Raw genomic sequence first — 27,500 nt, forward strand, 5'->3', positions numbered from 1 at the left:
CCGAGTATCGGCCGTAGTGTTTGCATTTTTACGTGTTTTTTGCGTTAATCAGCGCAGAATTAAGTGAATAAGCAATGGGTTCAAAGCAAGCGAGTGCAAACAAGGGTAGTGAAAAGAAAAAGAGTATGATGAGAATCGAGATAAAGCATGAAATAATCGTAAAACATGAGATTGGTATAAGAGTGACTGAGCTGGCTAGCCAATATGAGAGGAGTACATAAACAATATGTACCATCTTCAAGCAGAAGGATACTATGAAGAGCACCAAGCCTTCCAAAGGAGTAACCATCCTTTCCAAGCTGCGCAGTAATATCCATGACGAGATGGAGAGTCTTCTTTTAATATGGATAAAGGAGAGAAAGTTGGCGGGAGATAGCATGACAGACACTATCATCTGTGAAAGGGCCAGCAGAATCTATGATGACTTGAAAGGGAAGCAACCAGCCGAGAGAGGGGAGACTTCGACGCCAGCGGAAACTTTCAAAGCCAGTCGTGGCTGGTTAGATAAATTAAAAAAACAGACTGGGATACACTTGTTTGTGAGGCATGGGGAAGCAGCAAGTTCCGACTCGAAAGCCGCGGCGGACTTCGTCAAAACCTTTGCCTCGGTTATCACAAGGCTACATCCGCCAAAAAGTGTTTAGCTGTGAGGAAACTGGCCTTTTCTGGAAAAAGGTGCCCAGGAAGACATTCATCACAGCAGAGGAGAAGAGACTACCGGGCCATAAACCCATGAATGACCGGTTAACTCTAGCCTTGTGTGCCAATGCCAGCGGTGACTGTAAAGTCAAGCCACTGCTGGTGTACCACTCAGAAAACCCATTTGCATTCAAGAGCCAAAGGATCTTGAAAGAAAAACTTTAAGGACGTTAACCTGCCAATGAAATGTCTCCTGGTCCTCGACAATGCCCCTGGTCACCCCCGTGGTCTCGAAGAGGACATTCTTGATGAGTACAGATTCATCAAGGCCCTTTATCTCCTGCCTAACACCCCACCACTCCTCCAGCCCATGGACCAACAAGTAATCTCCAACTATAAAAAACTGTACACGAAGCATTTGTTCAAGAAATGCTTCAATATCACAGATAACACCAATCTCACCTTTCGGGAATTTTAAAAGGAACATTTCAATATCGTCCATTGCTTAGAAATTATTGACTATGCATGGCAGGGTGTCACACGAAAAACTCTTAATTCAGCATGGAAGAAATTGTGGCCAGATTCCGTCGCTGAGAGGGACTTTGAAGGGTACGATACGCCAGACCCTGATGACCCCGAACCTATTGTGGCGGATGGAATCATGTCTCTTGGAAAGTCCATGGGGTTGGAGGTAGATGAGGCAGCCGTGAACGACCTGGTCAAGGAGCATCAGGAAGAGCTCACGACACAGGAATTGATAGAGCTCCAGGAGATGAAACATTCAGAGGCGTTGCAGGAGCTCAGTAGTGAGGAGAAGGTGGAATAGAAGGGCCGTCTTTCTAAGACGGAAATCGAAGACATATTAGCGAAGTGGCAGGAGTTTTCTAATAATATGGAAAAGAGGCACCCGGACTAGTTGGCATGTGGTCGTGCGTTAGCAGTTTGGGACAGTAAGCTAATTTCATTTAAGTTAAATTTAAAGTTTAATTCATGTTACTTAGTGTTACTAAAGTGTAACGTACCGAACGTGTTGCCGTCAAGTCTCTCTCCTCCCTGTCCTCTCTCCTTCCTCCTCCGTACACACCACCGTTAGCCGCTACCGTCTGTCCCGAAGGTAAGAACTTCATAATAAGGTTACATTTTATTGAGGATCATAACCAGCATAGGTATTGGTTATTTTGTGAGTGTAGAATGTAAATTAGAATAATTGAAAACATGTTTTTCCACTGTACTATGCGGTTTTTAGGTGTTATTTCAGAGGTTCGGATTAACTTTTTAGTTATATTGTATGGGAAAAATTAATCTGAGATACGAGCAAATTGACTGAATGTCAAGGTATTATTGTAGAGAGAAAAATGTGGAAGTAAAGCATAAGGTAATTGAGGCAAAGAGGACGGCTGGCCTTAGGTGGTGTCAGGGATTGGGTCGTTCATATGAAGAGAATAAGAAGTTTTGGAAAGAAGTGAAGAGAGTAAGGAAGGCCGGCTCGAGCATTGAAGAGACAGTGAAAGATAGAAATGGAAGGTTGTTAAAAGGAGAGGAGGCAAGGAAAAAGTGGGCGGAATATTTTGAAAGTTTACTGAATGTTGAGGATAATAGGGAGGCCGATATAATTGCTGTTGCAAGTGTTGAGGTGCCAATGATGGGAGGTGAGAGTGAGAGAGAGAGATCACAAGAGAGGAAGTGAGGAGAGCACTAGATGAAACGAGAGTAGGAAAAGCATCTGGTATGGATGGTGTGAAAGCTGAGATGTTGAAGGAAGGGGGTGTGACTGTACTTGAATGTTTGGTGAAATTGTTTAATATGTGTTTTGTGTTGTCAATGGTACCAGTAGATTGGATTTGTGCATGTATTGTACCACTATATGAAGGTAAGGGAGGTGTGCATGAGTTGTAATTCAAGGGGTATTAGTTTGTTGGCTGTGGTTGGAAAAGTTCATGGTAGAGTACTGATTAATAGTATTAAGGATGAAACAGAGAATGCAATCCTGGAAGTACAAGGTTGTTTTAGAAGAGGTAGGGGATGAATGAATCAGATTTTTACATTTAGGCAGATATGCGAGAAATATTCAGGGAAAGGTAAGGTGTATGTTGCCTTTATGGATCTGGAGAAAGTGTATGATAGAGTTGATAGGGAAGTGATGTGGAATGTGATGAGGTTATATGGAATTGGTGGAAGGTTGTTGCAAGCAGTGGAAAGTTTTTACAAAGGTAGTAAAGTGTGTGTTAGGATAGGAAATGAAGTGAGTGATTGGTTTCCAGTGAGAGTGGGGCTGAGACAGGGATGTGTGATGTCGCCATGTTTGTTTAACTTGTATGTTGAAGGAGTGGTGAGAGAGGTGAATGCTATTTCGATCAAATCTCTCTCTCTCTCTCTCTCTCTCTCTCTCTCTCTCTCTCTCTCTCTCTCTCTCTCTATATATATATATATATATATATATATATATATATATATATATATATATATATATATATATATATATATATATATGAAAGTATAATCATCATCCATTACTAGTCCATTACAGAACAAAGGCCTTGGATATGTCCTTCCACTTGCGTCTGTTTATAGTCTTTCTGTTCCAGTTAACGCCTGCACACTTCCTTAGTTCGTCTATCTATCATCTTCCCTTCCTTCCTATGCTTCTTTTACACTCTCTAGGGACCCATTCTGTCATTCCTAATGTCCATCTACTGTCTGCCATTCCCATTATATATATACAATATATATATATATATATATATATATATATATATATATATATATATATATATATATATATTTTTTTTTTTATGAAGCTGGTCTAGTGTTGTGTATGTACATACATATACCAAGGCACTTCCCCCAATTTTGGGGGGTAGCCGACATCAACAAATGAAACAAAAACAAAAAAGGGGACCTCTACTCTCTACGTTCCTCCCAGCCTAACAAGGGACTCAACCGAGTTCAGCTGGTACTGCTAGGGTGCCACAGCCCACCCTCCCCCGTTATCCACCACAGATGAAGCTTCATAATGCTGAATCCCCTACTGCTGCTACCGCCGAGGTCATCTAAGGCATCGGAGGAAGCAGCAGGGCCTACCGGAACTGCGTCACAATCGCTCGCCATTCATTCCTATTTCTAGCACGCTCTCTTGCCTCTCTCACATCTATCCTCCTATCACCCAAAGCTTCCTTCACTCCATCCATCCACCCAAACCTTGGCCTTTCTCTTTTACTTCTCCCATCAACTCTTGCATTCATCACCTTCTTTAGCAGACAGCCATTTTCCACTCTCCCAACATGGCCAAACCACCTCAACACATTCATATCCACTCTAGCTGCTAACTCATTTCTTACACCTGTTCTCACCCTCACTACCGTTCCTAACCCTATCTACTTGAGATACACCAGCCATACTCCTTAGACATTTCATCTCAAACACATTCAATTTCTGTCTCTCCATCACTTTCATTCCCCACAACTCCGATCCATACATCACAGTTGGTACAATCACTTTCTCATATAGAACTCTCATTACATTCATGCCCAACCCTCTATTTTTTTACTACTCCCTTAACTACCCCCAACACTTTGCAACCTTCATTCACTCTCTGACGTACATCTGCTTCCACTCCACCATTTGTTGCAACAACAGACCCCAAGTACTTAAACTGACCCACCTCTTCAAGTAACTCTCCATTCAACATGACATTCAACCTTGCACCACCTTCCCTTCTCGTATATCTCATAACCTTACTCTTACCCACATTAACTCTCAACTTCCTTCTCTCGCACACACTTCCAAATTCTGTCACTAATCGGCCAAGCTTCTCTTCTGTGTCTGCAACCAGTACAGTATCATCCGCAAACAACAACTGATTTACCTCCCATTCATGGTCATTCTCGTCTACCAGTTTTAATCCTCGTCTAAGCACTCGAGCATTCACCTCTCACACCACTCCATCAACAACCACGGCGACATCACACATCCCTGTCTCAGCCCCACTCTCACCGGAAATCAATCACTCACTTCATTTTCTATCCTAACAACATTCTTTACTACCTTTGTAGAAACTTTTCACTGCTTGAGTATGTATCATAGTTTATTACTAATTTTATTTATATTTCATATATTGTTTCCATTTGTGCATTGAAGAGTTGATCCCCAGCCCGTAAAAAGAGCCCCCCTCATGTAGATATGTATTTTATGGAAATTACGTAAGACTTTCGTCATAAATTTCATTATATTCTTTATTCAAGTTAAAATATGTAATTTTACGTAATTCTTGAGAATTAATATTTTTATTTCTCGTATGTTTGCTATGAAATATTACAGTCTATTTGGAAGTTTTGTAGGATTCGTGTGAGATAAGAACAAGGGCTTAGGTATTGTTCTTTTATATTTTATGAAGTATTGCGTCATGTTAGGGAGAGAATATTCGGTGACACGTGCTTTCGAAATTTCAAGAATACCGATGAGAGGATTTTTTTTTTTTTTTTTTCGGGGACAACAGATAAGGAGAGCTAGCTGGGGAAGTCATCTCGCGGGTGCGTTGATGTGTATCTGAGAGTTACCTGAAACTCCCCTTGATTCGCCTCTTGTCATTTTTATCTAGTTGAAACTTTGACGCTTGGGCACCGCCCCACGTTACCACACATCGATCCTGGAAGGTTCTGGAAGCATTTAGGTTTGATATATATTGTGATCCAAGGTTGGGTTAGAGTCGGAGACAGACAGATGTAGAGATCGAGTTAGAACCGCGTCCTGAGATAGCCTCCTTCCCCTCTCCCTCTCCCACTCTAGCAATCCAGTGTATTTTTGAAATGTTCATTATGTTAGCGTATCCTCTCCTAAGTGACTCTTTGTCCTAAAGCAAATCTTGTGTCACGCAAGACTGAAAGGTGATTTTTTAATTCATTGTATTAGGGTGAGTGTTGGCATTGTATAACGTTTTTGTAAATGGCCTTGTAGGGAAGATAGTTATGTAACGTGATTCATTGTGTCAAACTTGAACATTGTATTAACAGATTTATTTCGAGTTTTTGTATATTTTTCATTGCATTATATCTTTTCTTAGACTAAGGTTTATTCAGATATAATAGTTCAAGACAAGTTATTATAAATTTCAGATTGTAACATTTTTGTCATATTCTAAATTTTGTTCAGACTTAATATTTTTCCAGTGACTTAATTTTATGTAAATTCTTTTCAAAGTGCTGTAATTTATAGAGAATATTTTTATTTTTGTTAACAGTTTATTATTCCAATCATCATTATTTAAGTGTTAAATACGGTTTGGTTTTGAGTGTGCATAGGAGACCTTTGGATATTCAGTGTTTTATATATTGCTTTCTGGGAGTTATTTAACGGTCTCAGAATTCCTGTATCAATGTTTTAAAGTATAACAGTTTTATGGTAAAAGCAAACAAGGTGATTTGGAATTCGAGAGGTGGATTAACTTACCAATCACAGTATATACGATATACATTTGGTTCCCATTCATGAGCCATAGTATAAAATATTTTTTTAGTGCCCAGACCAGAGAACCATACAGTATGATATAAATATATATATATATATATATATATATATATATATATATATATATATATATATATATATATATATATATATATTGTGTGTGTGTGTTATGATGCTGATAATTTATATTTTCTAGACTTTTCGTTGTGTCCAGAGAACATTTTCAACTAGAATGAGACACATATTAGTATACAATAAACATATAAGTATACAATAAAATATACATATTACTTACATCGACACATCATAAAGACATGGGCAGCCATTAGCAATAAAACATAAAATCAACAAAATATTAAGAATAACTCAAACCAAGAAAAGATGAACTGAACTTTCATCACTGTTTATCACAGGTTTCCGAAAATATATTTCCAGACTCTACTATTCTCAACAGGGTATTTTCACTATAGGATGATGATATCTTAAAATCTCTCAAATCCACGATCTATGTATAATCTTGAAATTTCCTTGCATTAGAATGTCAATAATCAATCTAAATCACTCTCATGTCTATCACCATCCCTGGCCCACTCTAGCTGCAGTTCACTGGGCAAACAAGAGAGGATGATAAGTGTAAGAAACACTTCACACTTTTCCTGTCAAGCCTAGCACCTCCAAACTGCAGATGTGTATTAGAATATCATCTCGTAATTTCCTCAGCTGCGCCACACCCTTTGGTCCGCTGATATTAATGTAGACTTAACCATTTAACAATGCCTGGATGCGAGCAAAAATAATCCTTACTGGCTTGTAGTAGTGTTCCTTCGGTAGTTTGCAGGCAACCGGGTAATTAGCATCGGTATGAGCTAGTCCCTTCACTACATTCTCAGCATCTCTCTCCAGCAAAGACAGCAAATAGGCGAACTTACTGATCACTGGAAGGTCTGTTGCATTGATGTGGGAAGTATATTGATCCTAGGACTGCCATTGGGTCACTTCAACACTAAACTTCGGTAGTACCAGCTTGGGTTTGGTGACATCTGATTCTTGAGATGAAGACTGCACTTATACTGCCAGCTTTAGAACCAGGACCCGCTACTGCTGCTAACTCCCTTATCTTGTCTTCAGCTCATATCCTGGGCTGCACATTTTTTGTTCTAAACTCATGGGCTTGTCCAAAAGTTGTTCTAGTTCTTCTTCAGCTATATCCATTTCTGTTGTATCTTGGACTTAATCCAACTTAGCTAGTCTGTAGTCGTATTCCTTGATGGCGTAATCAAATTGACTAATAGTTGTGGTGGAAGACTCCAGAAGGTCACTGAGCACCTTGTAAGTTTTCGTCACCCACCCTCAACATGTCGACCTTGTCTTTTTTAACTTCTCCATTATCTTCACTGCACAACTTTATCTTCGTAGAAGGAGTCTTCCCGGGTCTGAGCACCAAGATATGGGGGTTTCTTTAAGCCCACATCGTGCAGGAAGGTAAAGGAGATGAGGAGAGTGCCCGGCTCGAGGAAACGCTGTGTGTAGCTATCAGCCTCTCATTTTATTAGAGCCACTTAACTCTTAAGTAAACATAATACCAACACATACGTTGTTCAAAAATAGTTGCTAAATTCAAATGTGATGACTTGTAAATACCAAATACTAAATTACTTGTACTTCAATACCCACTTCAAGTAAGAAAAGCGGGAGGAAACATTTAACTCGCCAAAAAAACACCTTGGAACCCGAGAGTGTGAAAGATATATGGCGGTACTATTTCAGGGACACTATAAGAAAACTTCTTTCAAGTAAATATGCAGAAAACTACCTTTCTAAATTCAACAGTATAGTACTTCACAAGCTATTATTTCAAGGAATCATCAGTTTCTATTTGTTGAGGTGCTACGTTGTCTTACTGCCAGTTAGTGAAAATTTTTTAATTCTTCAAACTCCGAAATGATCTTCCTGACAGTTTTATTCACTCCAATGCCTTTGCAATTAAAAAAAAAAATAATTTAAAAGAGGAGCGTGCATTAGTTTTTCTAACTGGAATTGCAGTTTAAGTATAAATATGCTATTTATCTTTTGGATGGATTCCTTTAATTTATTTGATTAGTCACTTTAATATATATATATATATATATATATATATATATATATATATATATATATATATATATATCATCATCATCATCATCATCTCCTACACCAATTGACGCAAAGTGCCTCGGTTAGGTTTCGCCTGTCGTCTCTATCTTGAGCTTTTAATTCAATACCTCTCCATTCACCATCTACTTCACGCTTCATAGTCCTCAGCCATGTAGGCCTAGGTCTTCCAACTCTTCTAGTGCCTTGATGAGCCAAGTGGAAAGTCTCGTGAAATAATTTTTCTTGGGGAGTACGAAGAGCATGCCAAAACCACCATCTTCTGCCCCTCACCATGATCTCATCCACATATGGCTCTCGAGTAATCTCTCTTATAGTTTCATTTCTAATCCTGTCCTGCCATTAACTCCCAATATTCTTTTGAGGGCTTTGATCTCAATCTACAAAATCTGTTGGATATTGTTTTATTGTGATACGACGACTCGTGTCCATACAGCAACACTGATCTCACTAAACTGATATATAGCCTGACTTTTGTGTATAATTTTAAGAGAATTGATTTCCAAATTCTATTTAACCTTGCCATTGTCTGATTTGCTCTTTTCAATCTTTGATTAAACTCCACTTCTAAAGACCCTGTATTAGAGATCATAGTTCCTAAATATTTAAATGATTCTGCCTCAGTAATCCTTTCTCCTTCCAATGATATTTCATCTTCCGTTGCACATTCCGTTCTCATCCTCTCTGTCTTTCTTCTATTTATCTTGAGCTCAACCTCCTGTGATATTTCATGCATTCTGGTAAGCAAGCATTTTAAATCCTGTGGTGTTCTGTTAATAAGGACGGCATCATCAGCATACTCCAGGTCAGCTAACCTCCTATTACCAACCCAGTCCAATCTTTTTCCACCATCTCCAACTGTTTTATGCATTACAAAATCCACGAGGAAGATAAACAACATAGGTGACAACACATTCCCATGGAGGTTTCCACTGTTCACTGGAAATTAATTTGATAGTACACTAACATTAACTTTGTACTTACTATGCTCATGAACAGACTTAATCAAATTATATATTTATGAGGAATTCCATAATAACGGAGGAATCCACAAAATTGGCCGGTGCACACTGCCAGACTTTTTCATAGTCTACAAATGTCATCAACAGTGGATTCCTATATTCTATACATTGCTATAAAACATGTCTTGAAGTGAAAATTTGGCCAATACAACTTCTACCTTTTCTAAATTCCGCTTGTTCATCTCTCAGCTTTTCATCAACATTTCTCTCTAGCCTCTTTAGAATAAGCAAACTATATATTTTCATGACATCTGACGTAAGTGTGATGCCTCTGTAATTATTGGAATCAGTTATATCTTTATTTTTTGCCATTTTCACCAACACCCTAGGAACCATTCATCAGGTTTTGTCTCCTTGCCACATTTTACAAAATAATCTTGTAAGTATTCTGGGAATCACTTCATTTTCAGCCAATATCATCTCTGCAGTTATTCCATCGTATATATATATTGTATATATATATATATATATATATATATATATATATATATATATATATATATATATATATATATATATATATATGCGTATGTATGTATGTATGTATGTATGTATGTATGTATGTATGTATATATTTATTTATTTAGACTACCTTTCAAATTTTTTATACTATCACCCTATATGTCAAAACAAAACAGAAAAGGACTAAGTTCCCATCAAAGTATTTGGGAAAAAACCCCATCCGTAAAAAATTTAAAATAAGTACCTGGTCAAGTTATTCAAGAGGAAAACTCCTCTTTGATATCCATTAAGTAAACTAATATGTGTTCAAGATGCAAGAGAAGTGATGAGTTTATGTAGAAGTTTTGGTTGGCTAATGATGTCACTTTTATGTTCATGTGAGATAATATGTAAGTTGTCTGCACATAAAGTTCAGACTTTATTAAGAGTTGTGATATGCTTTGTTGAGTGACCATTACTTTGGTATAACTATTTATTAACTCTGTGATTTGAATTTGCTTAATACATGATATAATTTTCTGATTACTTCCGCCAACGAAGTTAGCAGGTCATGTTTTCGCCCCTATTTGTCTGTTTGCCCAAATTTTCACCCAGAGTAGCGAAAATTTCAGGGATTAATTGTTATGATGAAATGTGGAAGTGATTCAGTTTTGAATGTCCTAGGTCAAAGATCAAGGTCTTGCAAAAGGTCGGCCGAATTAAGCTGCCGTGGTGGAGGTCTGCACACTCAGTGCTTTTTAAATTTTTGTAAGAAACAATAGTAGGGGGTAAAGTGAGACCAAATCCTGTGACCATTCGAGTTGCCATGCAAGTTTATTACTATAATTTTGAAATATAGCAAAGTATTTAGTAGGTGGCTGGAAGAATCTTCGCCAGGAAGAAATATCCTTGGAGTTCCGAAATTTGTAACCATAGAAACTTACTCCCAAAACAAGTCAAATTTCATTTAATTTAGCGTTTTTCTCCTGATATATCTGCGAACATAAACGCTCGGGGATACAGGTATTGGAAGTATTGTAGTTAGAATGTTTCGTAGCCACTAAGTTTGGTAAAATCTTCTAATTTTATAATTATCAGTGAAGTTTATTCGAATTACCAATGGTAAAGGGAAGAAAGAAGAAGTATAATCAAATCAACACTAACGGAATTCCGTTATCACTTGCTATCTAAACTACGTATCACCTTCTTGATTGTGCTTTCGGATTTTTTTCTTTCTCAAAGGGCTTTTAATCTCCTTATCAGTTGTGAATAGTTTGTGATAATAAATCTGAGTACAATACTAGTAATGGCTGAGGAAGGGACGCATGAAATAGATTACACATTTCATAAGATTGAAAAGAGATAGAAAGACGTACGTAGATTCTCTTAAATAAATGAACTTACAAACACCAAATAAAAAGAAAAAAAATTCAAGGAAACTGTTCAGTGTTCAACTAATTTGATAACAGAAAGTGGGGCTATCTGTTATGCAAGAGTTAATGTAACTTGTTTTGTTGTGGGTGCATTTTGGCTAATTCTATTGTTGTGATTCAGGTGATGAAACACAATGATTTCATCTGGCGCATAAACATCACATAAGTAGACATAATACATTAGGAAGTACTCAAAGTCGCATTGAAATGCGTTGCTTTTGTTATTGCATTTTGGAGGAACCTGATGTAAAGGCTTTTTTTTTATTAACACTTTTTTCTTCCTAAATCCTTACTTGCTTTAAATGGCTTTGTTCCTTCATAGGGACTTGAAGTAATGCTATATATATATATATATATATATATATATATATATATATATATATATATATATATATACATATATATATATATATATATATATATATATATATATATATATATATATATATATATATATATATATATATATATCATGTGGGCTCAAGGCCTGGTGAAAATCAATCTGGATCCTTCTTTTCATCATATCCGCTTTCCACAAATTCAAGAATATTACCGTCTTCACTAAGTGTTCCAATTATCATAGACTTTTCGGGGTTAGACCCATAGCGATACTTGATCGTATATCTTTTTCTCTTGTATATGTATCTCCAGAATCTAAGACTTGGTCTTCCTGTACTTTATTGTGACTGCGTCAATGAGATTTTTTGTTTCTTTATTTTCAATTAAATAGAGACTATGCGCCCTTTCCAGAAGGGGGAGCACCTGGTGAATTTTCTTAGAAACGAGGCCAACACTCACTTTACTTGAAATGTACTTGAAGCCATTGGTTTTAGCTGTACACTCATGTGGGCAATTTTCTTTGTTATACACATAGTACTATCACAAAAACTAATGTTACAAGTGGCAATGTAGGATTGAGAAGGCAGCAGGAGAGCTGTGGGTATCTTGATGCTCGTTAGAACATTTTTACTTAGCATGCGTCTTTCAGGTGCTGGTTAAGTGTTGAGGGGATGAGTGGCTTTCTTCAAAATAATCTCCAACCGTATGTCTTGAATTCTACTTACACAATTTTATCAGGGTATCAATTATTCAACTGGATATTGTTGAATCTATGATAAGGCTAAGAAGGTATATATATATATATATATATATATATATATATATATATATATATATATATATATATATATATATACATATATATACAGTATATATATATATATATATATATATATATATATATATGTATATATATATATATATATATATATATATATATATATATATATATATATATGTGTGTGTGTGTGTGTGTGTGTGTATGTATTTATATGCATATGACTATTTGTATATATATATACACATAAATATATATATATATATATATATATATATATATATATATATATATATATATATATATATATATATATATATATATAATTATCTTCAGTTACAATTCCACTGCAGAACAAAGGCCTTGGACATGTCCTTTCACTTGCCTATGTTTATGGTCTTACTGTCCCAGTTCACACCTGCAAACTTTCTTAGTTCGTCAATCCATCTTATGCTCGGCGTCAATGACCTTCGATGTCAGGGTGCCAGAGAACTTCAAGTCATTCAGTTATTCAATATATCTTATTCTCTTACCTGGCTTCTTTTGCAATCTCTTGGGACCCATTCTGTTATTCATATTTTTCATCTATTATCTGTCATTATCATTATATATTCTCCCCATGCTCATTTCTTTTTCTTACATGTTGTTAAAATAAAATATCCTTTACTTTAGTTTGCTCTCGTATCCATGTTGCTTTTTTTTTTTTCCTCCATGGCTCTCCGATTTGTGATTAGCTTATGTTCTAATCTAAGGCTTTAGTAAGGCTCCAAGTTTCATATGTATAACTTAAAATCAGTAGGGCCATCTGTTTAAATACTATTCTTATTAGAGAAAGTTGCATTTTAATTTTCATAATGTCTTTTTGTTAACCAAATGCTCTCCATCCCAGGCTTATCCTTCTTTTAATTTCGGTCTCGTGTCGTGGGGAAACACTACAATTAACAATTTCTAGAGGTTTCTCCATAACTCATATTTGTTATCACAGTATTTTCAATGATTATGATATTAATTTTACTCATTAATTTCCAGTCATACATTTCTGCTTTCTCTATTCAAATCTTCCATCATCTAATGCAATTCCTTCCATGATTCACTTAACACAAATTGTCATCTTCAAATCTGAAGTTGTTAAGGCATTCCTCATTAATATTAATTCCTACATTTTCCCAATTTAAAATCTTAAAAAATTTTTCTAGGCATGTCGTGAATAATTTAGGAGAGATGGGTTTTCCCTGTCTAACTTCTTTCTCAATTGGAATTTTCTCACTATCTTATGTAGTTTCAGGATTGCGGTACATCCTGCATAGATATCTTCAAGTGTTCTTACATATGATTTATCTATTCCTTGTCTTTGAAGGGTTTTCATTACTGCTGAGGTTTTAACAGAATCAAAACCTCTCTCTGAGTTTATTAATGCCATACATAGTACTTTGTCTTACTCATTTTTCCATTGGCCTGTTAATTACATGGATATGGTCAGTTTTTGAATACCCACTTTTAAAGCCTTCATGCTCTCTTGGTTGTTTAAAATCTATCTTTCTATCTATTCTGTCTAATAAGATCTTTGTAAATATTGTATAAATTACGGAGAGTAAACATATTGGGCGGTAGTTTTTGAGGTCAGTAGTGTCTCCCTTTTGGTATAATGAGAAAGTGTTTCCAAGCTGTAGGTATAGAGCATTCTTGCAGACATTTTATATAAAGGTGAGTGAGTTTTACTAGAAATTTCTTCCATATATTATTAAATCAATTTTTAAGCCATCTTCTCCTGTTAATTTGCCTCTCTTTTATTGTGTCTTTAATGCTTTCTTTATTTCTCCTACTGTTATGTTTGGTACCGGATCTGGTGTTTCATTATTTCCATTATTTCTGATATTAATGTTGTAAACATTGTATAGAATCCTTTACAATTTATATCATTTCATCTTTAATGTTGATATTTCCGTTTTCATCCTTTAGAGCAAACACTGTTGGCTTCCTGTTCCAAGTCTTCTTTTTATAATTTTGATGCTTCTTTTTTCTTAATGTTTCCTCAGTTTTAGTATGATTGTGTTTATGAATGTATTGGGTTTCAAGTTTTTTTTATTGTTTTGGATAGTTCTGCTAATTTTCATCTCTTGGATTTTACCTGCATTTCCAATATTTTCTTTGAGTGTTTTGGTCTTTTCTGATAGTTTTCCTTGATCTTGTTTAGAAACTTTTCCACTTATTTCTTGTTCTGATTCCAATATAAACTTACTTTGTTATATTTGAACAAATTTTGCATATCACCATTCGGTGGTCACTTGACTTTAACCTGTTTGATACTATTACATCTTTACAAAATTAATTTTTTTACTGAGGATGAAATCTATTTAATTTTTCTATTTGTGCCTCTACATGTCCATTTTCTATGTTCCTTTTTATTAGAAAACAAAAATTGTTCATGATGTTGAGATTGTTTCTTTCAGAGAATTTCTTGTGCCTACTCCAAATTTACCTTCTGCTGATTCTCCTCACTTATTTTGGCCGACTTTAGAATTTAAATCACCCAAAACTAATTTAATTTGAGTCTTCCGTTTTAGGTGGCGTACTTTTTGGCATGTTTAGGAAAGGCATGATATGAAATTGCCTGTATTTAGACAATTTTGGATTTTAAATGATATAGCAAAAGCTAGTCTATAGGCTGATGGTTTTCAATTCACCAGTCGTTTATATGACAGATATGACTTGAATTCATTCAATTTTTCTTTTTTAATACCAATTCCTTAATATCGCAAGAGGGTCTGCCCCTCTCTTTTATTCTTCTCCTGCACCTCTTTCTCCCTAGTTCCTTAATCTTTCCCATCCTGAGTACCTGCCTAGTGCTATAAATTGGATTGTATCCAGGGGTACTCTTCCTTTCCCCATATTCCCCACTTCCCTATTCTTATTATTGTTGTTGGAGATTAATAGAAATGCAATTCAAATTTGTCCTAATTTTAGGACATCCTTTACGCGTTAATATACGGTATTTACACCCATCCTGAGTGAAATTTTAACCTTTTTCAAGTTACTTGAACTATATTAACATTTTGAATGGTTTTTTTATTCATATGATTAATTTGGTATCTGAAAAAATACAGTATAGTACATAAACTATTGAAAATGGATAGGAAAAACGTTTGAATTGAGTTACTCCTGTTCTGTTTTTTCGAAATATGCAATTATCTATTTATGAAAGGTCATGGATCGACCAAATACTCACATAATTGGAGACCCTACTCACCTACTGTGTGTGTGTGGGTGTATATATATATATATATATATATATATATATATATATATATATATATATATATATATATATGTGTGTGTGTGTGTGTGTGTGTGTGTGTGTGTGTATTTATTACATATATATACACACAGTAGGTTGGCCAGGGCACCAGCCGCCCGTTGAGATACTACTGCAAGAGAGTTATGGGGTCCTTTGACTGGCCAGACAGTACTACATTGGTAGTCTGGCCTATTTTTTACAGATTTTCCTCTGTCCTCATACATCTGACAACACTGAGATTACCAAACAATTCTTCTTCATCCAAGGGGTTTACTACTGCACTGTAATTGGTCAGTGGCTACTTTCCTCTTGGTAAGGGTAGAAGAGACTCTTCAGCTGTGATAAGCAGCTCTTCTAGGAGAAGGATAATCCAAAGTCAAACCATTGTTCTGTAGTCTTGGGTAGTGCCATAGCCTCTGTACCATGGTCTTCCACTGTCTTCGGTTAGAGTTCTCTTGCTTGAGAGTACACTCGGGCACACTATTCTATCTAAGTTTTCTTCCTCATGTTTTGTTAAAGTTTTTATAGCTTATATAGGAAATATTTATTTTAGTGTTGTATGTTCTTAAAATACAGTATTTTATTTTTCCGTGTTTCCTTTCCTCACTGGGGTATTTTCCCTGTTGGGGCCCCTGGGCTTATAACATTCTGCTATTCCAACTAGGGTTGTAGCTTAGCAAATAATGATAATAGTAATAATAATAATAAAAATATATATACACAGATTCAACCCTCCCCACCCCATTTCACCAGGGTATAACTACTCCCTCTTCACCCTACCCAAAGGACGAGGGGAGACCAACTAGTTATAAGTCTGGCAATACTGAGGAATATGTTCTGAAGGATATATGATAATCTATTACTAACACTCCTTATTTTCCTTTATTCAAAAAGCCACAAATACCTTTTAGTGTCCGATTCACTATGCCACAAGATCACTGACCCATATGGAAATTATTTTTTTGATAATTTTTTCAAATAACTCGATTTTCATTTATTCAAATAAGCCACTAATACCAAATGATAGGTACTTCTGCCCTGCCTAGAATATGAACCCTTGCACCGATTGAAGGTAAAGGTAAACAGTTTGACGAACACCATTCAGCTGTAAAGAGACATAAGAGATGTTTCTGACTGCTATATATAAGCCCCCATCATTTATATGAAGACTCCCTCTTTAGGTGGGAAATGTTGTCCTTAAGCAGACTTATGTACATCCCTCCTGGGAAAAGACAGCTCGTGTGACCACCAGTAGGGCTTGGCACATGGGATGTTTGGGTGTCAGGGCCGTGTGCCCGAGTATGGTACTTATAAAATATTATTCTCCAGGATATTCTGAGGGGACCTGGTATCTATTTGAATTGTGAAAGGATGCTAACTCTGCTGGTTGCTTAATGTCAATATATAACTAGACATGATATATGTTATACTGTCTACCTTCCCTTCTTTTTGTTTGTTAAGAGAAAAGATTGAGGGAGCTGTGTTCTTTTGACAAATAACAGTTTCAAAAAGGTTGTTCTGAAGCTTACTGCACCTGCATTTGATTAGATCTGTGAGAAAGTTGTCTAGGTCTTTGGAATGAAAGGAGGTAGAAAACTGGAAGACCAGTCATTGATTAATATCATCAACCTTTTATTACCATTTCCATAATCCTTAAGATGATATGTTGTCCTGTCCAGCATTTGAGCAGCCATAACATATCCGAGGAAGAATGACAACTCAAATTTGAGTGCAGAACTCTTAAGATAAAAAGAAGCCAAGGCAATCTGAGGAGGCCTAGGTACCTGGACAACTGAGCAATTCTCTGAAATGCTCGTAAAAGAGAATAGCTCCTGATCTGCTAGTGAGCAGAACTCTTCAACTTGTGAATGACCAGAACACCTGACTTGTGATTAAGCAGAACTTCTAGCCAATGAGATAGTGCTCAAAGAGGCAGTGTGTGTACCACTTACGCACTTTTCCAAGTCACAAAGGAGTAGACCAAGACTTATCAACTGTTACTTGAAATACGACAGAGCCACGCTGGCTCTCCCCACCACAAGAATTTCGATGTGCAGGTGAATATTGTCAGAAGTGCTTGTTCCTAAGACGAATAAGCATCTTGGGTAAGTGCTCCATCCCTCCTTTTTAGGATTAAATCTTTGTCTGTAGCCTCAGTCAAAGGAGGTGCATAGTTGGGACTGCTGTGGATAGAAGACACATCCCATCCTGGCTGGCTGAGTTTGCAAGCTTGACAAGGCTGGTTTTTATCCTGTTTAGTCAGTACATTTGAAAAAGAGCTGCATGTTAATCTTTCTCTACATACAAGGAGAGGAGTTTGTCCTGTTGGAAGTAAACTAGGAAGCCTGTGATCTGCTAAATCATTTCTTGGAGTGCAGAGAAACTCCTTTTCCAACACCAGTGAATGAAGATGCCCCACTTCCTTTGATACACATCAAAAATAAAATCTAAATGATACCTGACATCTTGTGACGTCCTATGATTAAAGCCTCTCTTGGGAAGATTTTTCATAGTCTTCATTTATTAAGGGTAAGGACATTCACAGAAGAAGGAATACTTCATTATTATTATTATTATTATTTTTATTATTACTACTAGCTAAACTATAACCTTAGTTGGAAAAGCAAGATGTTGGGCTTAACAAGGGCTCCAACAGGAAAGAATAGCCACTGAGGAAAGGAAATAAGGAAATAAATGAACGATATGATAAATAAAGAATAATTAGAATAAAATATTTAAAAAAAAGTAACATCATCAAAACAGACATTTCATATATAAGCTATAAAACGACTTATGTCAGCCTGTTCAATATATAAAACATTTGCTTCAAGTTTAAAGTTCTACGATTCAACTACCCAATTGGGAAGACCATTCTACAACTTGGCTACAGCTGGAATAAACCTTTTAGAATACTGTGTAGTATTGAGCATCATGATGGAGAAGGCCTGACTATTAGATTGAACTGCCTGCCTAGTATTACGAACAGGATGGAACAGTCCGGGAAGATCTGAATGTAAAGAATGGTCAGAATTATGAAAAACCTCATGCAACTTGCATAACGAACTAATGGAACGACGGTGCCAAAGATTATCAAGATCAGGACTAAGGAATTTAATAGACCATAAGTTCCTGTCCAACAAATTAAGATGCAAATCAACAGCTGATGACCAGAGAGGAGAAAAATTGATTGGGGACATAGGCTAATATTGAAGCATGTTTGGCCTGGCCCTGTCCCTCACCCCAGTTTTTTAGCATCATTAGATTTCAGTAGAGTTTGTTACTCCCATTTCTCAATTGTGTCATCTCTGCAAACCTATTATTTTTCTGGTGGTTTGGTTAGTTTTATGTGCAGCCTACCATCCCCAAATAAGTTATACCAAAGCAAATCTAGAATATTAAAAGGATTTCAACTCCTAACAATGTAATATTTGTTCTTATAATAACTAAAAAGGTGGACACAGATTGAAGAACTTATGTTCATTCAGCAACTGTTCTGAGTTGGAAAAAATTTCTTGTGACAGTTGCTATTAAAATAGCAAACTTGCTTGACATGTTTTTGTAAGCCCAACATTTCATTGTGAAATCCTTAAATACGAAATTTCCAGGGATTTGGCTGTGGCATCAAAACTCTTTGAAATTGAAGCAAAAAAAATAAAAGTGCACAAAGTTTAATAATGCTGAACATGAAATTGCACGTACGCCCCTGTATTTCAAAAAGCCAATACATGATCACCATATCCAGAAAAGGGAATTTTAAAGACCAGGTAAATAAAAATGATTTATTTATGATATAGCATTTTACATTTCTTGGTACTTGCATCCTCACAGTAAAAATAAGTTGATAGAGAATGGCTATGCATGGCATTACAAAAATTCTGAAACAAACCTATAATTTCAGTATTAATGGAAATATAAATTATTTTATGTATGAAATATAATTACAAAAGGGGCAATAAAAAACAAAGAAATCTTTCTATATTTAAACAATTGAAAATGAACCAAAATTTTTGAGCCTTGCATAGTTTTGATCTGTTTAAAAGAAGGAAGTGGGAATTAAATATAATCGATAAACCAGCGATTCTCACCCTCACATTCATACTATACTGTACCAATATACAAATGTACATTCCTTGTCTTTTGCCATAATGATGTTTTTCTCTGCTGTCTTTGCTGAATAGCCACATTTCTATCAATTTTCCTGCTCCATTTTAAACAACAATAACTCTTTTAGCCAGCATGTGATAAAAGGACCCTTGCAGTTTAAGCAGTGTTCAGATTGGTGTTGACTTTAGAAAAGGGCCTACTGAATAAAATAAAGCTTTCTGAAAAATATATAAGAAAATTCCAAGATAGAGCTCTATGGTCTTCCTTGCTAACAAGATTCTAACGCAATATCATTCCAAAAAATAAATATTTTAAGACAGGAAGGAAAACTGGTGAGGATTAATTTTACCCGGGTAAAGCCATAAACCATAATCCCCAAATGCAGAAAAATGCACTTTTAAAGATAAATATAAACTTACTGTACTTGGAATTTGCTTTCATATTACTCCAACAAAAACAGCAATTCTTAAAATATACTGAATTTACAGGTACTGCATCAGTCACAGCACAATAATTTAAGATTACAGTACATGTATTTTAGTTCAACTTTGTCAGACTATTGTGGTGACTGATGACTGTTGGGTCCCTCTTATTATATTGGATATAAAATAAAGAGGGCACCTTTCTAGCTATATTCATAGACTGGTGCTAAGGACTTGTTATTACTTTTATACATTCTACGCCGATGAAAAATTATGCATGATGTATAGTGGTCCTTGTTTTTCTAACCGTCGTAGACATATAACCTTAGTATGTAATCAAGCCTGATCTCCTATAGGAAATTCAGGTACTTAGTAGGCATGGTCCTTGATGAAGAGACCAGCATCTCCAGCGTATCCTTGGCATGATCCGTGCTCATACTTGCCCAAAGAGGCCTCGCTGTTAGCCTGTAAAATAATTTTTCTTTTGATAAAATTGGATTGCACCGATACCTACATGTCTTAGCTGTGGCACCAAAGTATAGTGCCAGTTTTAAATTGTTAAATTTCATGAACTATCTATATATGGCAAGAGATACTTTTCTTTTAAAATGTGGTAACACCACACTACTTTTATTAAGATGTACCCTGATATGTAGATAATTTCTACATTTACAGTAAATAGCAACCAGATGGACAGTACAGTAGATTAATATTGTAAACAATATTGAGCTCTGTAAAGTGCAGGCCTTGAGAAAAAAATTAATTGTAGCTTAAAATCCGACTTCTTGTTTATCAAAGTGTAAATTTAATTATAAAAAATACATTACCTTGGCACGCTTCATGAGTTCCTCCTGACCATTCTTGACTCTGTCATCTGAGCCTCCCCATGCCCTGAGTACAGAAGCCTGAAGAGCACGTCCGTAGCTGAAGGTAAGAGCCCAAGGCTTCTTAGCTGCTGTGCACTTGTTGATAGCATCAAGATGGACAGATGCCTCTTCTTCAGACTGACCACCAGACAGGAAAGTGACGCCGGGTACAGCTGCTGGCATTGTGCGGGAAAGGGCAACAACAGTGGCCTGGAAAAAAAAATAAGTCATCAGTTACCAAGGACATTGACTAATTAATGGGATCTATTTAACACTGTGGGTTCTTCAGATACAATTATAGATTAATAAAGACCCTTTTAATTCCTAACCTTGGCTACTTCCTCGGGGGTGTACTTCTTAGGGCATGACTGACCAGCAGTGACCATGTTTGGTTTCAAAAGGGTACCCTCAAGGAAAACATGATGGTCATTCAAGGCTTTGTACACAAAGGCCAACACAGTTTCAGTGACCTTCTGGGCACGGTCAAGATCATGATCACCATCAGGGAGAACCTAAACAGAACAAGAAAAAAATAGGTTAGTCTAGACATTGTGCTGATTAAACAAAGTAACAAATCTAAAGAAAAGTCACCAGATATTTGAATAAATGGATCATTTTGATTATATGAACTGTCAAAAGACTGATATTTATATAAAGTGTGATTTCTGTAATCAGTACAGTATATTTCTAGTGCTGTATTTTATTTCAGTAATATTTCACCCTAAATTTAGAACCCTAACCAACTGCTCAAACCTTTGACTAACCTCAGGCTCGACAATAGGAACGAGGCCGTTCATCTGGCAGATGGAGGCATAACGAGCAAGAACATTAGCATTTTCAAGCATGGACTGATGGCTGGGAGTATTCTTGCCAATTTTGAGGACACAGCGCCACTTAGCAAAGTCACAGCCATCCTTCTTGTACTGGGCACAACGCTGGGAGAGGTCATCAAGACCCTGTGTGGTGGTTTCACCCTCGGAACCCATCAGTGGGACAACACCCTTGTCGACCTATAATTGAGAAAGAACGAACTATTATCAATTCTTCCTACTATATGTAAATTCTAATATAACAGCTGAAATAATGACAATGTTCAATGTTTAATAGAAATTAAACTGCAATGTTCAGTTCAGAAAGATTGAATCTTGACTTTAGTCTTTCTTACCTTGATACCTGGGATGATTCCCTTATCTTTGATGAGCTTGATGAATGGAGTTCCATCATCAGCCTTCTGGTAAACAGTTTCGTGGAAGAGGATCACACCAGAAATGTAATCTGAGACAGACTGCAAAAGAAGAAAATTAGTAAGCCAATGTAGAAAAATGTAGTAATAAGTAGAATTCACACTACGGTATTACAGTGCACCAAAAAACACACACTGGCTTAGAAACAGGTTTCTACTGTACAGTAGATATAATTGTACAGTATAGAATTTATAGCACAGAAGTAAATCATGCTTATACTATTAAAAGAAAAATAATATATCAAGTTCATATCCAGAAGGAGGAATCCTTTGTTGTAGGCCCACTAGTGAAAATTAAGGCAATCTGTTACACTGATTTTGCTTTGATATCAGTCTGCTGTGTGATTTGAACAAGCTGGCCTGGATTAGCCATTATCATCATCATTTATTACAAGCTAAGCTACAATCCTAGTTAGAAAAGTAGGAGGATAAAAGCCACGTGGCTTCAACAAGGAAAAATAGCCCTTGGGGCAAGAAAATAAACTACAAGAGAAGTAATGAACAAATTAAATACTACCAGGGAAGTAATGAACAATTAAAAGAACATTTTAGGAACAGTAACGCATTAAATGCAATCTTTCGTGAATAAACTATAAAAACTTTAAAACAAGACGAAGAGAAATAAGGTATAATAGTGTGCCCGAGAGTACCCTCTGGCAAGAGAACTCTACCCCAAGGCAGTGAAACACCATTGTACAGAGACTTTGGCACTACGCATTCAGCAAAATAAAGCTGGTTGTTAGGTTACCAAATGGTAAACAATTTAAGGCACAAAACATATTCCTTTCAATGAGGCCAAAATATATTTGAAGTGGATTATGTGCAACAAGGCGTACATATTTGCCTCGTCTAAGTATAGAAGCAGATATTGTATGCAACAAGAACTTTTGAAAGTACTAAAAAAATAAAAATATCCATTTACCTTATTTTAGTTTAATTTCTTAAAGCAAAGGTTTATTTCGTATCTTACTGTAATTTATATTTTAAGTGAAATATATGAAGGGGTACCATAAGCTAATAAGAGTTAAGGAAACTTACGGGGTCAGTGGTGAACAGAAGCTGGCGGTACTTGCGGCGGTTCTCATCAGTGTTTTCAACTTTGATGTCAGCAAGGCGCTTGCCCATAGTAGACACGGATTCATCAGCAGCCAAGATGCCCTTGCCGGGGGCAGTGATGGCATTTGCAATCCTTCTCAGCTCCTGCTGGAGGGCCTCATCGGGGTAGCTGAAGTATGTAGTCATGGTGGATCTGGTAGAGAAAAAGAAGTGGCTGACTTTAATATAAGTATACACACACACACACACACACACAAAAAAAAAAAAGAAAAAAAAAAAAACAGACGAGGACCGACTAAATCATTTATGAATAAATGTGAGCTTGAAAAATAAAGTTGATTGATAATTGAGTTAAGTGATTTTCAAATTTATTTTCAATTATCGATTTTATAGCGATGCATAATATTTATTGAAACTGCAAAATCCATGCATTAAACTTAGTTTCATTTCTCTGTTGGAAAAAAAAAAGTTTAATGCATGTATTGAATAAATATAATGTAACAATGTAAAAAAATAAAAGTCCAACATAAGAAATGCTTTAAGAAAGAACCCAGATTTAGAAAGTCAATGTTAATCTTTAAATTTCTAAGGTATTCTTTCTCTGGCACCTTTGCCAGTGCCAGAAACTCCCGGCTTACCGAGACACCCACGCATCTAAACCCCCCCCCCCCCCATTTGTTCCACCCAGCAAACGTCCACAGTGAAGGTGACCTTCACTTGGCCTTCGAGCGGACCTGTAAGGGCTTCTGGATAAAATAAACCACGCAGGCTTTCATGGTTGGTCTTTTAAAAGGTAAAGTAGATCGTTGACGTAAGGTCAGTTTTACTTAGAGAGGTTCTTTGTTTAGTGAACATGGTCGTTGCTGTCTAGAATATTAAGTTTCTTCGTGCTTGTATTACTAATTGGGGAGTAGTGATTACTTTCCATATACATATAAAATATTGTTCTATTAATACGACGACCATGCAAATGGTAATTAGTAAGGGTTAAGATAAACGATAACAATAAAGCCTGATGGTATAGGGAAAAAAGACACCTTGGTGTGACCATAAAAGCAGATCTTTTTAGCACAGTACTGTACCTGGATTCAGAGATTTCTGATGGTATAACGACTATTCCGGCATTAACACAGTTCCCCATTAATTTTCAGATGAAATGGCAAATAACAACGAATTTAACACTTTTAGGTTTCCCAAGTCACTTGCGATTATATTTTTGTGCAGACAAATTTTGTAATGGTTACACTATTCTTTCGTTTTTATTTGCACTATTTCGTAACTTTTCGAATTAAGTAATTTCATTTGTACCATTTCGTTTACGATTTAAGTAGCACTTCGAGTATCTTACTAAATAATAGAATGAAACCAATACGGTTTAGAACATTAACAAATGAAAATTTTTTATTTGCTAGAAAAAAATAGGCCGGAACTACAAAAATTTAAAAACTATCATTAACGAAACTCCACAGGAAGTAACTTGGCACCAGTGTATCTTTAGAAGATATTTCAAACCAGAAAGGGTCCCCTATCTTTCACACCACTCAGCCGGACAGAGCAAGCTTTCTGTAGAAAGGCATGCAAGACATTCGGTTTCCTATTGACGTATTTGCGGGGGGAATGGAATGGGATGGGGGTATTGTACGGGTAATAATATACGTTGTGCGGTCGTGATACTCTTCAATAATCTTATTTAAGTCTTATATGACTACTACACTCTCATTGTAGTCTGCTAGACCTTTGCTAATTTAGGAAAGAATTATAAATGTGTAGTATAATTCTTCTGTAGGGAGTTTCATTCGTACATAATTTACAAGCCAATGCAAGTATGATTTCACGCTTGGCTGTAAATTTTAATAACTGCTACTTCCGTCAAAGTATACATTTGACTATTTTGTAATAGACGTTATAAAAAACTGCATTTATTACAAAATTCTTTTTATACGAACTGTCTAAAGGCATTTAGCAAAGATTCACTTTCAGTGAATGGGATTTTAAATTTTATTCAGTTTCTGTGAGTGGGATTTTTAATTATAGTTTTATAAAGTTTGAACATTTGAAATGATCGGAAATTTTTTTTTAAAATTCATTAATTTGGACGAAGCATTTTTTTTTTCTTTTTTTTGCAAGTATATGTTAAGACGACTATGGAGGGAGAGAGAGAGAGAGAGAGAGAGAGAGAGAGAGAGAGAGAGAGAGAGAGAGAGAGAGAGAGAGAGAGCTCTATTAAAGCAGAAATATGTAACGCAAGTCCTTGACACGTTAGGCCTCGATCAGTAATGCCATGGTTGGGGGGTTGGGGAGGGGGTGAGGTGGAGGAAGAAATCGATCAAAAGCATTTAACTTTCAGGGCAAGTCATGATACTTCGGGTATGGCAGAAGACGGTTGCGTCATAAGAGAAAATTTATTGCGTCAGACAGAGTGCAGCTAGAAGGTTGTCTAACAAAAAAAAATATAATATATATATATATATATATATATATATATATATATATATATATATATATATATATATATATATATATATATATATATATATATTGAATATTCTGTATAAAAAATAAAAGTCATGAAAAAGTAAAGATTAAAATTATGGCAAATTATTTTTAATTAATCGTAGCGTCATATGATTCATACTTAATTAGTTTCAGCTGTCAGGCGTAAATGCACTACCATTTTTCTTGGCGAAAGGCATTTCTAATTATCCACAAAACTTATATTTAAAGGATTGAAAGTGAAAATAGTCGCCAGAGTCTATACCTACGTGCGTGTAGACACGGTTTCCTTTGGTCCAAGTAGCGCCAGTATGAACTGGTCACGGTATTACTACATTACGTTTTGCAATATTTTCCGAAGCGAATATTGAACAAGGGGGAGAGGTGGATATTCGCAATGCTTTAGTCACTTTAGTAAATGCAGATTAGATTATACTAGGTATGTGGTTGCACAAAATATGCTCCCGCAAGAAATATAAAAACTGCAACAGGAAATTACGCAATGATGGGGAATGTCACCCGAAGACTACATACATAGATGACAAACCAGTTTAACGAATTTTTAAGATGCTTGGAAGAATTTATCTAAATAGCAGATCATAAGGTACCAGTACCCCATAACTGTGCTTTACCGGTTAAATTAAGGTTAGCGTAATGTCCCCTATCCCCCACCCCCATTTATCGCCATCGCCCATCCGGCACTCCAACATCACTGTAATGTCTCGATTTCCACAAGAAAAATAGAAAGCCTGTTTGTTATATTTCAGCGGAAAAACAAAGTAATTCAAATAGATATAAACAGATAAAAGCACAAATAACCGTAAACAGGATTACGGTTACACAAGAACAGTCGTCTGCTTTCCCACAGCCTAGCGACTGCAAACACAAATTTCTTAATTCTTCTTGAAAAATTACCGTAAAATAGATGGACATGCGAACGAACACTTAAATTTCCATTTGCGGAGGGCCAATGTTGATCGTCACTTCCAGAGATAGAATTTCCACCAGTGTCTATCAAATGAAGCGAAAGAAAATTGCAAGCTCGCACTAAGATTGCCGTTTACCTGGGTGTGGATGTAGCGGCGTCCGACCGATCTGTGGTACCGAGGTTCTGGGAGACCCGGTTAATATTGCCTGTTCTCTCCTTCAAACGCCCTTCCTCCCCTCACTCTCATCAGTCCCTCCTCCTCCCCCCCTGGTATCGTGTTCTCCTCCCCTCCCTTTCTTTCCCGAATTGATTGATTTATCGAGTTGCTCGCTTGTTTTGTTATCGTCTATCCATGCTGAAATGGTGTATGGGTTGGTTAAGTTATATTTACTATATCTATTCATTTGCAATTGTTTTAGTTCGGGAATATGTCTCTCTATTTACCCCCCCCCCCCTCCTAAGTCACGTGATAACGACGTAATGTTGAGTAGAAAGTTCGTTTGAGGTTCTTTGGCTTTGTTCAGTATTTTATGTTATATGTTGTTTTGAAATCTATATATTGACGAATAAGTGTAATTTCGATAGAAAATTTTTGATTTTTTGAATGTTATTAGTCAGTATCATGAATAAATAATAAAGATTAATATAATATTAATGCGGCTGGTCTCGGCGCTGACACGGAATCTAACAAAATTAAGTGTCTGCTCACAGTGTTCATGCGCGGACTTCAATGTCAATGATGCCAGAAACTGAAGTAACGTGTGTGCAAAGAAAGCAACGGGAGACGAAGTAAAAGCTAAAGCAAAATGTCACACTACTATCAACTA

General features: G+C 36.1%; 1 protein-coding gene and 1 long non-coding RNA gene across 2 annotated transcripts in view; one reads left to right on the forward strand and one right to left on the reverse strand.

The window, feature by feature from the left end:
• LOC137632311 (uncharacterized) overlaps positions 1 to 27,500 on the forward strand; it is a 192,027-nt gene that overhangs the window by 81,690 nt on the left and 82,837 nt on the right. The window lies entirely within an intron of this gene.
• Positions 19,327 to 26,968, reverse strand: LOC137632307 (fructose-bisphosphate aldolase-like). The gene is made up of 7 exons (XM_068364222.1): positions 26,810 to 26,968; positions 23,235 to 23,445; positions 22,119 to 22,238; positions 21,718 to 21,963; positions 21,283 to 21,465; positions 20,915 to 21,163; positions 19,327 to 20,552 (listed from the first exon to the last, which is right to left on the reverse strand). Exons 2-7 carry the CDS (start codon positions 23,436 to 23,438, stop codon positions 20,457 to 20,459), a joined length of 1,098 nt encoding a protein of 365 aa, XP_068220323.1. The 5' UTR covers positions 23,439 to 23,445; positions 26,810 to 26,968; the 3' UTR covers positions 19,327 to 20,456.

The sequence above is a fragment of the Palaemon carinicauda genome, chromosome 41 (assembly GCF_036898095.1).
Source record: "Palaemon carinicauda isolate YSFRI2023 chromosome 41, ASM3689809v2, whole genome shotgun sequence".
Taxonomy (NCBI): domain Eukaryota; kingdom Metazoa; phylum Arthropoda; class Malacostraca; order Decapoda; family Palaemonidae; genus Palaemon; species Palaemon carinicauda.